The 15,225-nt window shown below is 44.8% G+C and overlaps 1 protein-coding gene across 1 annotated transcript in view; it reads left to right on the forward strand.

Annotated features, from left to right (window-relative positions):
* Nucleotides 1-15,225, forward strand: part of BNIP3 (BCL2 interacting protein 3) — a 20,343-nt gene continuing 5,118 nt past the window's right edge. Inside the window, exons 1-5 of the mRNA XM_006136634.3 lie at nucleotides 1-363; nucleotides 7,728-7,905; nucleotides 8,968-9,052; nucleotides 13,930-14,036; nucleotides 14,137-14,286. Of these exons, the coding sequence (XP_006136696.2) occupies nucleotides 318-363; nucleotides 7,728-7,905; nucleotides 8,968-9,052; nucleotides 13,930-14,036; nucleotides 14,137-14,286 (566 nt within the window). The 5' untranslated portion in view covers nucleotides 1-317. The remainder of the gene's footprint in view (nucleotides 364-7,727; nucleotides 7,906-8,967; nucleotides 9,053-13,929; nucleotides 14,037-14,136; nucleotides 14,287-15,225) is intronic.

The raw sequence follows: 15,225 nt of genomic DNA on the forward strand, positions 1-15,225 counted from the left end.
CAGGCTTTGAGCTTGTTCCCAGCAGGTCGCGGGCAGCCCGTGCACCCGCAAGCGCTACAGGAGCAAAAGGGGAGGAATGTGATGACAGCCAATCAGGGTGGCCCGTTCCCTCGAGACGTCATACTCCCCAGCAAGCCCCAGAACCTGCAGTAGCAATAACAATAACAGAGCCTGTCAGCTGCTGGCCACTGATCCGCCCGCCCTGCGTACTTGGCCGCAGTCAGCAGCTGCAGCAGCAGCGGCCCCCGCCAGCCGCGTCGGGACGCGAGAAGCGCAGGCTGAAAATAGCAGCGCCTGCCCCGAAGAAGCCGGAGACAATGTCGCAGGGCGAGGGACTCAGCCAGCCGGAGGAGAATTTGCACGGTAAGAGCCCCCCTTACTAGCCAGGGTTAGGCCCCTAGTGCAGGCCCCCTAAGGGAAGCGCCCCACCCCCATTCCATCAGCCTGCGGGGACCTCACCACTGGCTGTCCGGAATGGGAGCTGTTTGGGACTCCGGTTCCCTTTGTTGATAGCCCGTGACGCCTTCGCAAGACAAGATCTGCTGTTAGGCGCAATAAATAACCCTGCAGTAAACACGACACTTGACAAGCAGGGGGTAGACTGCCCCTGCCAGCGCTGGTAAATGGATGGTGATCGGTCCTTCATGCGCCAGGACTGTCGTTGAATCCAAGTAGTGTGGGATTGCGTACGGGCTTTATTGTACCTTGTCTGGAGCTAGGGTTAATGTGAGCAATTTAGAAATCACAGTCAATGAGGTATCTCGTTACACGCGCCGCCTTTCCCCACCCCCATGCAGTGAGGTTGCCATTAGCAGCAATCCAGTTATCACAAACATGGCAGGTACACTTACGGTTTCATGGATGGCTAGCTGTGGGATTAAGAAAGAAAAGCACCTTCTTGCCAGCTCCCTGATATAATTGATGTTCCTTAGACCTGAAACTCCATGGGACAGATGTGATGGATTTGGGTCGTTTTGGAAGCACCCTATTTTTTGTTGTTGGAAATAAATAATAAACATCTTTTTATGTTCAGATTTACCTATTCTAGTTTGACATATCCCCCCAGCAAACCATAATCCTTTGGCTGAATATATTTTTCTTTCACAACAGAGGAATGGAAGAATGAGAGATAGGATTTTAATAAATAAGCGTGTTTTACCATGGGTGACAAAAAATGAAATCAGGGCTTATATTTGCCATACTTAAAAATATTGAAATCAGTTTGCAGAAGATATTTTATGAATTCTCCCTTATTCACCTCAAATTGGGGAATGCAGGTATTTCCTGCATACTTTGCAGATTTGAAAATAAAGATCAAAAAGTCTAGCTTACATTCCCAAATCTTCTCTATGATTTCACTGTGTGTCAATGTGAAAGACAGAGAGGTGTGGTTATTTAATTGCCTAAACTATATATAATGCCAGTTATTTTACCTTGTCATTTTAAGGGTTAGAAGTTTTGCACGTAGCAAAACCACAAGATGGTGTTTCATAACTCTCTCAGCCCTGGAAGATTTAAAAAAAAAAGATTCAGATGGTCTTATTTCTCTATCACTGATATGTACAGATAAGACACACATATCATAAAGGGACTTAGCCTGATATGTCTTTTCCTCACCTGGTGGTTGGAAAGGTAATAATGGTAAACATTATACATAAATATTTGTGTGCGCACCACATTTGGACTGGAACATTAAGACAAGTTTGCATGATAAGCTCATGATTACATTTGGGATATAAATATACAGTTTCCTTTGGAAGTAAGGTTCAATTTTATGTATTTTAATTTTATAGTATTTCTGGTAGGAGATTCTCAAGGCTCATGAAGAGAGACAGACAGCTGCTTCTCTATCAGGGAAGTCAAGGCTGGCTCAATGTCTTGGTGACCAAAAAGTGAACATAATTCTGAATAGGAATGGAACACATTTAAAAAAGCACTGAAATCTAAATCACACAGCCGCACACCAACAAGAGAGAGCTAGATTAGGATAGAGTTTCAAGAGACGTGCACTCTCGTAAAGAACAGAATGTGTTATTTGCGAGACAAAAAGTACTAAGTCAGAGGTAAGAGGTTATGCATTCAGATGTGATCTAGTGTAATTGCACATGCTCCTTGTATTTGGAATGTTGGAAGTGCAAAGGAGTTTGTTGAGGAGCTGAGGAATAAGACAACCGTCAAAGCATGTGAAGGACAGTTGTTTTAAATGGGGACTTCACTGATATTTGAGATAAGAGAGAGAGAGGGACTGGCATTCTGTGCACACTGAATTTTGTCTGCTCTCAGAGCAATTTGTCATTTCAGACATCAGAATTTTATGCAAATGTTCTGTGGCAGTGACTAACATTGGAAGTATTGCACTAAAGATATTCACAGATCCAATAATATCCCACTAATTATTCCATCTTTGGCTTGTCTCATGCTAGCCTTTATTTTTGTGTAATATTGCCTAGTCCAGTGCACCAGTCAGTCTTATTTTTTTTCCCTTCAAGTGCCTACCCATAACTCATTCCACTCAGGTTGCCTTCCAGCTCTCAACCTCTCCTACCTACATATCTGTTTATGTTCCTGTTTTTTTATTAAACATCAGCCTTCAGTATCTAATCACTATTGCAAGAGCTCACTTACAGTAATCTATCTATAACACCAATCACTAAAAGATCCAATATACAAAGTCATAATCAGGGACTGTGTTTAGTTGACATGTGAAGCAGTTTTGAATGGCTGTGGAATTGTATAAATAGGAAATCGATGAGAGCTGGAACTTTGATAATTTTAACACTTATCAGCACTGGCCATTATCCAAAGTTTTGCCTGTACAGCACATACAGATTAGGTCCAGATCTCTTGCATCATGAGAGAACAATGTTAGAACATGTAGTGTGATCTTGTTCAAAGAGTAAATGATGGAACTATGATCTAACTCAGTTGCAACAGAAGGCTCCTAACACTTGTATATGTAGTGTAGATGGGCCCTTAAAGGTGGCACTAATAAATCAACTCCTAGATGTTAGCACAACATGGCAGTAGAGCAAACAGTGAATTACTTGTGTTTTTTCACTTGTTTAAGATGGCTTAATGTAGCTGTCAGCGCTGTTCCTCATTCTGGCACTCCAAGTGCAGAAGGTGTCGGCCTGCAAGAGACATTAAATAACTTCCCTCTGTAGGCTCTGCTTACAAAAACTTCCCAGAGTCACAGATTTACTGATTTTGAGGGGTAGCTGCCACTACCAAGTAAAACAAATCCCTTTCTTCTTGATCCCAGGAAAAAAGCACTTGGACTTCCTTCCCGAGTACCCCATGCTTCTCTGCCACAAGAGAGCTTGAAAAAAAGAAACAAAAGAAAACCAACTGTGTCTTTGATAGCTGACCTCTCAAGATAGGCAGACACACACACAGACACCCTCTTTCTTTCCAGGACACAACAAATCGCCTTAAAAAAGGTGATTTTATTAACAAAACAAAAAGATATATTTAGTAAAGCATACTTGGTTACTAGGTGTTACAGAGCAATGAGTAAAACAAATTAAAACACAGAGAACACCTCTGATATGCTCTTAGTGAATGGGGGAGGGAAGGAATAGATTCTCACAGAGAAGTTTAACCAAAGAACCCAAGCAATAAAAATGTCCTAATTGTGACTAAATACACATTTTCCCTTTATTTACTCATGACCATTTTCTGGTTCAGTCCACTTACATGCCCTGAATTCCTTGTAGGCATGGCAATTCTGATTACTGCCTGTTAGATGTCTAGCCCTTAACTTAGAAGTCACACAAAGAAAGAGCAGACCAGGTATCTATATACAATTCAGATTTCAGCACTGTATCCCATTGGTTCTTCTGGCCCCCTATCAACACCTCATTGGTTCTTCTGGCCCCCTACCAGTGGCCTTCCTAGCTACTTGAGTTTAATCCCCTAGTCACTGAATGCTGGCCAGCAATCCTATCCATCACAATAGCCATTTACTTTCATCAGATACTGCTATGCATTCTAACTGCAGGACTACAGAAATGTTTCAAAGTCTAAAATCAGTCATGAGAGCAATTAATTATCACTGTTTATCTAGTCTTTAATTTGTATAAGTATTCTAACATTCTAGAACTCAGAGAATGAGTAGCCACTCGCAGTCAGAGAAGAATGTTGGGTAATTACTGTGATAAAAAAGTTTAGAATCTTTTCAGACACTAACCTAGCATTAAGATAACATATTTCAAGGTCAGAGCACTGTAAACATTATTTAAATAAATAACTCTATAAATAGATGTGTCCAGGTCCCAATAATAAGGCATGATAAATCATTGCAGTACAACCCTGACAGCATGTAAGGTAACAGTTGGTACACTGCATGCTGGTACACTGCAAAAGCTAACTATATTTCTGGTGTGGTTTGGACAATAGTTTTTGTATTTATACTTCTCTGGTATGCTAGCTCAAATCAAAGATTTGGCTTATAATTTAGTAGATGACTTATGGACCAATATGATTGTAGCATGCAAACAGTCTGTACTGTATGACTGACGTTTGGGTTATGTGATTATCACCAGTGCACCATCTAGTAACAAGCTAATTTGTTTCTTGTAAAGGTGAGTACAAACAGGCATAGTTTCAGTAATTTCTTTTATATCCTATGACTAGTAGATGGAAGAGCAAAAGGTGAGAGGGGGCAGGAAAGAGACATTGGAGCAAAGCAGGGCAGGATGGGAGCCAAATGATAGGATCAGAACTGTTGAAGATACAGGAGCCAGGGCCAGTAAGGCCACATCTCAGGGGTGGCCCATGCCTATAGGCAAACTTGGCAGCCACCTAGGGCGCTGAGTTAAATGGGGTGCCAAATTCCCTGCCACTTCCCCTTCCCCTAATGCCTGGCTTCGGCCCCAGGGGAGGAGGCGCATGGGGGTTTCCCTGCGCCACAGGAGGAGAGAGGTCGGCCCTGGGGGAGGCACGCACTGGCTTCCCCTGCGCCGCGGGGGGGGGGAAGGCAGCGGCCCCGGGAGAGGCATGTATGGGGGTTCTCTGGCTGTGGCATGCAGAGGACTATATGGATTTCAAATCTTAAATTGTCCATGTAGTCATCCACAAATTGACTTGATTGGATTCCTCTTCTTATCTCTTGAACACAGCCAGCAAGATCCACACTCTCTTATCCTCTGATTACATTTCGGGCTTCACATATCTTTACACTGGCTCCATTCCTTCTGCCATCAATTAAAGCTGCTCACCCCTTTTTCCTTTCCCCTGTCCTTGTTTATTGGCTTCTTTTAAATGTAGGGTATGAATAGTTAGTACATGTCATTACCATCCCGTTTCCTCATTCACATTCAAAATCCCTTCTATTATCTTCACCAGAATGCAAATAGAACTACACTGTCATCTTTTGTTTGTGTTAATTGTACTGTGCCTGGAATACCTTTAGATTACAAATTATTCAAGGAGGGATACTATATTATGTGTATCTTTACTATTATAAACCTCTGTTTATCAGCATTTTATGGAAATAACGTCCACTGAATTGTTGGTGTATAATATACACACACACACACACACACACACACACAATTATTTACTGTTATCCACTTAGTTGATATTATAAGTGAAGAACTCTATCTAGATCCTTTGATATACTAGTGGTGCTTTTAACATGGAAAGTAGTTGTTACTGAATACATTTTGGTAAGAAAAACATGTCACTGTCATTTTAGATAGCAATAGCTGAGCTAGCAATTGCCAAACATCCTATATTGCCCAACAGTGATGCTTTAAAATGTGCTCGATGAAGAAGTGAAACAACAAACACTGTTTTTATGTGTCTAAGGGGTAGCCATGTTAGTCTAACTTCAAAAATAATGACTAGCCCTGTGGCACTTTGGAGACTAACAAATATATAAAAAAGTACCAGGAGCTTTCATGGGTAAAACCCACTTCATCAGATGAGCTGGAATGGAAATAGCAGAACCAAGATATTTATAACAGAGGGAGGGGGAAAAAGTACCTGTCAATTGTAGGACTGGTGCTAATGAGGCTAATTAAGTGGGTTGGAAATAGGAATGTAAGCCACCAGTCGACTATCCAATAAGCAAATGTTTATAGGATGGTTGACTCGACTAGTTACCCCCTCCTCCCCGCTTACTGCCTCTGTCAGAAAGAGGCAGCAAGGCGGGGGAGGAGAAGAGTAGGAGTTGGTGCTGGGGTGAACTGGTAAAGCCGGTTCCCTCCAGCACCATCTGAGAGGCAGGGGAGGCAGAGGCATAGTGGGGGAATGGCACGAGTGGGGACTACTTCAGTCCCAGCTCGCACTGGTTCCCACTAGAGGTGATTCTGCTTTTGAAATGTACAAGACCCTTCCAGGGCTTTTGTACATTTCAAAAGCAAAAGTGCTGCAGGGAGCTTGGGGCAAGCAGGGACTCAAGCCGTCCCTGCTCACCCTGTGCTCTCTGCAGTGCCTCCCACCTGCTGCCTCTGTGAGGGGGGGACAGGAGTCAGTGCTAGGGGAAGCCAGCTGAAAAGCTAGCTCCCCCCCACTGTCTCCAGGGTGCCACCTGCATCCCCTCCCACTGCCTCTATTAGAGGCAGCAGGGGTGGGGTGATCCCCTGCCGGCAGGAGTCCCAGCAAGGAGCTGCCCTCCTCTGTGGACAGGGGCTGTTGCTGTCAAGCAACCCCTTTTTGTGGTGACCAGCACACAGGGCTGTCCACCGTGAACAGGGGCTGCTGGACTCAGCATGAGCCGGGACCAAGCAGTCTCAGCTCATGCTGACCGCTGCACCTCTGCATTTTAAATGGAGTTAGAGCCCAGCAGGGGAAAGAGAAGGGGATGTGAGTAGTTGACTTGAGTACCCAGTAAGCATAGGCTTATCGGATAGTTGACTAGTCGATTACTCCTTTACATCCCTAGTATGGATGCTGCCGTACAATGCAGACACTTTGTACTGTCATGGTTTTCCTGTGAATCAGAACTGCATGACCTTTAGCTTTCTAAGAAAAGCATCTAAGCATTTTGGTAGCCATTCTTCTTCCCTAGTTCATTAGGTGGAATACTAAAGGTATCATTCCAACACTTTCTGCTACATTTTACATCATGCTGAAAAGTCACTCCTGGTGGGAGGTGTGACATTCTAGCTCTTACATCTCTTTTTACACAGTGCCACTTGTCTATAAGTGTGCAGTCGCTATAAAACAAACCATATTACACAAATCCGTGAGGAGCCTGTTCTAGAGCCCATTTAACTCAATTCAGAGATGTTTACTGACTTTAATGGACTGTAACACACAAGAGATTGGCATAAAAACAGTATGAACAGTGTCAGAAGGGTAGCCGTGCTAGTCTGAATCTGCAAGAACAACGAGAAGTCCTGTGGCACCTTATAGACTAACAGATTTATTGGAGCATAAGCTTTCGTGGGCAAAGACCCACTTCGTCAGATGCATGTACACGCATGGTGAAGTGGGTCTTTGCCCACGAAATCTTATGTTCCAATAAATCTGTTAGTCTATAAGGTGCCATAGGACTTCTCATTGTTCTAGTATGAACCGTATTTACCACAGGGAAAAAATAAAGGCTTGTTAGAATATAATTTTACTGTTAACCAGCAATCACCTGTGCGTACTATGTGTAGTCACTTTGAGGAAAGCATGAGTGAAGTCATCAGACCTAACATAAAAGTGTTATGTGGGCGTTCAACTTTTAATATTTGTCTTTGTGGCTTTTTTCCTTTTTTAATTATGCCAAGCAGGTTCCTGGGTGGAACTGCACTTCAGCAGCAATGGCAATGGCAATACTGTCCAGCCAACAAGCCAAGAGCAAGTACCAGATTCTATTTCTGTTTACAATGGTGACATGGAGAAAATACTCCTAGATGCCCAGCATGAATCTGGAAGAAGCAGTTCAAGAGAAAGCTCGCGCTGTGATAGGTAGCTATAAATATATTATTGTAAATACAGGAGTGCTTACAATAGTGCAGTTTTTCTGGTATGTGTGTGTATAGTGTGTGTGCGCTTATATACACACACATTTATATCAGTATCAAAATTTATAACAAACAGATGGGTTACTTTTAAACATAGAAACTCATTTTCTGAAGCAGTCCATCCTGAAACCAGAAGGAAATAATATAAGGGAAAGAGCCATGGAAAAATTATCATGCATTGTAATTTTAACATGCTCTGACTTCTTAGGGGAAGTGTATCACCATCAATGGCAACATTCCTGCTCTAATAAAAAAGTCTGATGCTTTCACAGCCTGGGCTTGCACATGGTGGCCGTATGATCAGTCCGTGTGGACACTATGCCACTTTATTAGCTGCATGGAAAAGCAACTGTAAAAAAGGGATGATAAAAATTTTACTTGGAAGTCCTTAGGTAATTGCTAAAATATTTAGCTTTGTCTAATGTGCAGACCATAGAGCTTTCTAGTAGCAGCACTTAAAAATAATTTCCATATGGGACAGCTCTTATAAATTGACTGATATAATTGGGTCTGTGACAATTTAGACCAGTGGAGGATCTGCACTATAAAGTTTAATTTGATTGAAGGAACTGGAAGACTTGTGGAATGGGCAAAGGAATGTGGGGCCTCTTATTTCTAGGTGGCTAGTTTGAATACAGTCCTAAAGCCATTATTGCCTGTTTTTCTCCAATTATATTTATGACCTAAGGTGTGGGTTCAAATCCGGTAACTCCATATATAGATGTTTATATTTGCAAAAGGTTATATACTATGCAGTAAACTGGCTTCCTTCTTTGCAGCTGTAATCAAGTGAGCATGGAGGATGGATTATGTTGCAATCCTAGAGGTATTTCCATTAGGTCGGGATTGAGCCACATTAGTGCCAGTGAAACCTGTGTTCTTGTTGCCCATGCTGTAGCTGTCCAGTAGTGAAGTTTGTTTGCTCACTTAGTTACCAGTATACTGAATATCAGCATGAAAAGTTTAATGAGATTTTTGTCCCCTTCTTTTGCTTCTCTTTACAAAGCCCTCCTCGTTCTCAGACACCCCAGGACAATAATAGAGCTTCTGAAATGGAGAGTCACAGCAGTGGAGAAAAGAACAGTTCTCAGGTAAAAGTTAAGTCTCCCTTCCTTTGAGAATGTGTCTGTGACTATCAGGGGGCCAAGCCCAGCATAAGAAAATATACATTGAAAAAGATGAGACTGATCCTGCAAAGATTAAACAATTAAGTCACTTTACTTCTGAGATTAAAAGTGATTTCTCCCTGGAGTCAAGATCCTCAGCTGTTTAAAGCAGGGCTCTCAAACTCCCAGCCATCTACAGGAAGGAGCATATTCACAATCCAGCCCAGGAGAATGGATGGGGTGGGAAGACACACATCCAAACCTGTCCCTGTCCCCGTCCCTCCCCCCCCCCCAAACTCTGCCCCCTCCAGGCACCTCCTCAACCAGTCCCCCAAGGGACCCAGTGGGGATTACTAGGGGGCCTTGGTGTGAGGTGTCAGCATCAGCAGTAAAAGCCCACCCTGCATTCCCCAGGCACTGAATCTCCTGGGACAGATTGCAAATATGTTCTGGCCCATATATGGCCCTGCAGACTGTGAATTTGAGACCTCTGGTTTAAGAGTAGATATACCCTGCAATATAGCACCCACGGCTGACCATTAAAGCTTGCGAGATGCTAAGATATTATAATAAGTGTCCATATTTCACTTACATCATACAGATCTAGAAGACAGAAATCACCTCCTTACCTGACTGTCACTCCCTTGCATTGGCCAGTTTCACCTAACTTGGGCTCTGGGACTCAAGCTGCAGGGCTGCAAAACTGCAGGGTAGAGGTTTGGGCTTTGGCTGAATCCCAGGCTCTGGGACCATGTGATGTGACAGGGTACCACAGCCTAACTGTCTGCATTGCAGTTGAATAGCTCTGCAGCCTGAGCCAGGTACCATGGGCCAACCAACGGTGTTTTATTGCAGTGTAGACATACCCTGAGTCTTTGCAGGGGCCAGCCCCTACATGGACAGTTCTAAGCCACAGACTTGCTTAATTACTTTTCTAAAAAACATATGAGCTGGGTTTTTCAAAGGTGTTAGGTGCTCAATTTCCATTGTCTTAATGGCAGTTTAGCACCTGGTTCCCTTAGGCCTCTTTGAAAGTCCCATACAGAGAGGTCATAATGTTCATCCTCTGAATTTACAGTGATTAGGAAGGATGGTTCAGTAGATAGGCTACAGGGACTGGGACTCAGGAGACCTTGGTTTGATTGCCAGCACAGCGGCCTACATCAGGTAAGACTTTGCCCAATCTACTCATTATCACAACTGCCCATCTATAAAACAAGGATAATATGTCACTGCGTCACAGGGATGTTAGGAGGATCAAAGCCATTAAAGTTTATGAGGTGCTTAGATATTACAATAATAGCATCCGTATTTCACTGATGTCATACAGATGAACAAAGCAGCAATGTTCCTCTTCCTGACTTGACTCACTCCCTTGCATCACTCAGACTTACACCAATAGGTGATTGTTGGGAATCATTAGGAAAGGGCTAGATCAGGGGCTCCCAAACTTTTTGACACAGGGACCAGTAAATCCATTCCTGAGCTTTTGGAGGACTGGTAACATTCATTTGCATATTTGCATATTCATTAAGCAAATGATGAATATTCAAATAAGTTGTTTCTGGTCCTTCCAAAGCCCCCAGTGCCAGCTTTAGCAAAGCTTTTGATACAGTCTCCCACAATATTCTTGCCAGCAAGTTAAGGGAATATGGATTGGATAAATGGACTGTAAGATGGATAGAAAGCTGGCTAGACCAGGGTTTCCCAAACTTTTTACTTTAATTGGAATTTTTTTTTTCAGTACTGTTTTTTGCAGCCCAAAAATATAAATTCATATATAAAAAAAGAACTAAAAATGAATACATTTTCAGTGTTTCACCCGGCTGCATCCTCCACCCAGCCTGGGCCAGGGCTTGAGGGACCCAGTGCCGCATGGGCACTCCAGGAGGCGGGAGCAGGAGCAGATTGGGGGTAGGGTATCTGGCTAGGAGGGAGGGTGCAAGGAGGGGTAGGGTTGCCAGGTGTCCAGTTTTGTACTGGACAGTCCGGTATTTGAGGGTTCTGTCCGGGAAACAAATTGAGAAAATACCAGACATATAAAATATCCAGTATTTTCTAATTAGGTAAGTTTTATTATTATTAGGTGTATCAGTCCATAGCTGCGAACTGTCTGGCTGGTAGATGTGCTTATGCTGCATGAATGTGTCCACCAGCTAGGCAGTTTGCAACTACTCGAGGGAGGGTATTGGGAGCGGGGGGCAGTAGGGCAAAATGGAATCTCTGGGGCTGGACTCACTTGTGTGCCCGGGTCTGCGTGTGCCCGGGTCTGCATGTGCCCGGGTCAGTCCCGCTTTCCGATTCGCCCACCACCCCTCCTGATCTGCCCTAGGAAGTCCCACTGCCCCCGTCCAGCCATGCTTCCGGTGGATGGTTCTCCCGTCTTCCTCCTCACGATCTCTCCCCTTCCCGTCCCATCCCCTGGCCAGCCCGCTGCCCCCATCCAGCCCTGCTTCTGGAGACTGGTTCTCCAGTTCTCCTCCTCCTGATCTCCCCCATCCAGCCCTGCTTCCGCCGCCCGCCCAGATCTCCGCCAGACAGCTCTGCTGCCCTCAACTCTGCTCCCCCTCCCCCGATCTCTGCCGGACAGCCTCGCTGCCCTCAACCCTGCTTCTCAGTGGCCTGTTTACCCCACATGCACACCTCCTCCCAGCTCTCCGTGCCCCGCTCCCTTCCTGGCAGCCATGCTGAGGCCCGGTATTTTTTTCCGATATTAGGCCACAGCCCATAGTTTGGGAAACGCTGGGCTAGATAATAAGCCAGAACATACTGTGAAGATTGCTAGCAACCAATACAGCTGGTAAATCAGGATAAAAAAGTGGCATTTACTGGAAGCAGAGAGTCACATTATGCATACTGTGTATTGTCACATTGCCGAAACAAGGCTAGAATCACAGGTCCACACAATCCCCTTATTAGATACTTGCTATTAATCTTTAAAATGTTCGTCTATAGGCTCTTCTACAGATAAAGTGTGGTAAATAATTCCTGTAAAAGTACAAAAACCTCAGAAAAGGATGTGCTGCCTATCCGGAACTTGCTTTGTCTCAAACACCTGTCTAGATCAGTGTTTCTGAGGTTCCAGCTAAGGGGAGCTGTGGGAAGCTGCAAAACTAGAGCCTGTGGGAGTTGCGAGGGTCTATGGCTGCAGAGCTGTTAAGTAAACAATCTGGAGTGACCCATTAACAGCTTTCTCAAAGTGAGCCCACAGCCCACTTTGAGAAACACTGGTATAGTTGCAGTCAGAGCATCATCTTGACACTGTGTATGCATGATTTGTAACTTATGTGACATAGCACTTTTTACCCTAACAGTGTAAATATACACAGATCACTGAGAAGAGTGTTGGCCTTGTGGTAAAGGACTCAGGAGATCTGGGGTCATTTTCCATTTCTGCCAGTTTTCCTGTGTGACCTTGGGCAATTCACTCTTCCTCTGCCTCAGATTTCCAGCTGTACTACTTTCTTTCTCTTGTCCTCTGTCAGACTGAAATGTCTTCAGGACTGGGACTGTCTGTACAGTCCTTAGTACGGTAAGGCTATGGTCTCAATAGAGACCTCTAACAACTACCAAAAGTACAAAGGATACACAATAGCATATGCAAAATTATTCCAACATAATTTCTCATGCTGCTACATTTTCTCTATATCTGAAAAAGAATGCCACTATAATTGCATTTAACAAACAGAAAATTAATGGGCATTTTCTCTCTCCTCTTAATCCATCTCAGTAAATCATGTTTTGATTGCATTGATCCCTATCTTCTGAGGTGGTCTCTGCAGCCATTTCCTCTCCTCATTCAAGTCTTTCCCAAAGACCCAATTTCTCTGCAGCTCCTGTAAGAAACTGACTAAATTATCCATGTAGGCAAACACTCTCTCAAATAAGTGAGCTGTCGATATATATTACACACAAAAGAAAACCTTCATTGAAAGTGTAAAATTGCAAACTCAAGCCCTTTAAAAGTTAGAAATGCCAGAATTAAAGTTCTCTATAATTTTAATATACTTCCCTGTGCACATTCATTATCATAGCCTTCACTGACATGATTACATATTTTTCCTCCCACCCTAGCATTGTTGCTTCAATTCAGTGCACACTTAAATGAACAACTATTCAATATTTTTGTTCTTCCTCAATGTTCAGTGAATGGACTCAGGCTTTATTTACTGTCCATTAGGGATATTAGATATTGTGTATTATAGCAGTTGCACAATTTTTAGCAATTAAACAGTTACTAAAATACTCCCCAGAGTGGGGCTGGCAGCCAGTCACTCAGCCTCACTCCTGGGGAACCCCCTGCGACTCTGCGCTGCTGCCTCCATATCAGAGGCAGCAGCATAGGATGGTAAGTGGAACTCCTCTGCACAGGGAGATGGGTTAAAAAACTGGTAGAGGCAGCAAGGAGAAGGAACTGCTTGTAGTCGTTTGGATTAACCAATAAGTATAGACTTATTGGTTAATCATTTAAATGGATATACATTGACATCCCTATTGTATATTATTCAAATGCTGCTCTGAAGACAGAATTATTGATTTCCTCATGGGTTTTTCTATAGTGCTCACCACTATAGTATCTGAACTGTTCATAAGTGTTAATGAATTTATTTCTATAACACACCACAAGAAAAGAAGGCACTGTACACTGAGTTAGAGAAACATGTGGATGCTGCAAGTGACCTTGAGAATTAGCAAGGGGGACAGATGAGAGGGCTGCATTGTGATAGTACAATCCGAAAGGGCCTAAGGTTGAGAAAAGCCAAATTTTGTAAAGTCAGTTTGGTTTCTAAAAGGATGGTGATGGTTGTTTGCATAGTCTTAACCATCCAGTTACACTGTTTGATGGAGACTCTTTATTTTAGTCTGAAGAAGATTTTCTTGAAAGAAGAAAAGTAGAAGAAAGGCTCTTGCAGAAAAATTCAGATTGGATATGGGATTGGTCAAGTAGGCCTGAGAACATCCCACCAAAGTGAGTATCCTCAGCAACTGCCATTTCTCTAATGGGGCTTTTATTTTTATGGTAGCAAATGTATATTTGCTAACATGTTTGTTTTCCTCTCCTAAAATAGGGAATTTCTTTTCAAACACCCTAAGCGTACTGCCTCTCTCAGCATGAGAAACACAAGCATGATGAAGAAAGGGGGCATATTCTCAGCAGAATTTTTAAAGGTTTTTCTTCCATCTCTGCTTCTCTCTCATTTGCTTGCTATAGGTCTAGGGTAAGTTTTTTTTGCCCCCTTTCTACTGTAATTTTCTCCTATCTGAATAATGGCATTCCAATCTATAGTTCTTCACATGCCTCACATATAATTGGTACAACTATTTTGCCACATGGCCAGTTATTTACTAACCGGTATCTACTACAGGCAGTCCCCGGGTTACATGGATCTGACTTGCATCGGATCCCTACTTACAAACAGGGTGAGGCAACCCCGCACTAGCTGCTTCCCCCCAGCAGACCAGGGAGACACGAAGCTAGCGCCCCCCCGCAGCAAACCAAGGAGACGCGGAGCAGCTTTTCTCAGCAGACACCTCTGCTTGAGAATAAAGGACTGAGGGAAGTGAGGTGTGGGAGAATAAAACTGAGCTCTGGAGAAATGTTTGTCTAGAGTATCCCCTACAACCGTGGTCCCCAACCCGGTGCCCGCGGGCGCCACGGCGCCCGCCGGGCTCTTCACATGCGCCCGCGGAGCAATCTGGGCTGGCCCTGCCCCTGGGCGTGCGGCAGGTGCCAGCCCCGGGCGCATGGCCGGTCCCGCCCCCGGGTGTGCCGCGTGTGCCCTAGCACCGGCCCCGGCCCCGCCCCCGGGGGCACCGCGCGTGCCCTTGCCAGCTCCGGCGCCGGCCTTGGCCCTGCCCCCGGGGGCGCCGCGCGTGCCCTGGCCCCGTCGCCAGCCCCGGCCTTGGTCCCGCCCCCGGGCGCGCAGCGCTTACGGGGGGAGCGCCGGGCGCGCGGCGCCTACGGGGGGGGGCGCCGGCCCCGGGCGCATGGCTATGGGGGAGGGCCCGCCCGCTGGTGCGTGGCTATGGGGGGGCCCCACCCCCGGGCATGCGGCTGGGGGGGGCTGCCCCCGGGCGGGCAAGTGTCCCCGCCCCCTGGCGCCCGGCGGGCGAACGGCCACGCCCCCTGGCGCCCGACAACCTGAAAAGGTTGGGGA

This window comes from Pelodiscus sinensis, chromosome 8 (genome assembly GCF_049634645.1).
Source record: "Pelodiscus sinensis isolate JC-2024 chromosome 8, ASM4963464v1, whole genome shotgun sequence".
Lineage (NCBI taxonomy): Eukaryota > Metazoa > Chordata > Testudines > Trionychidae > Pelodiscus > Pelodiscus sinensis.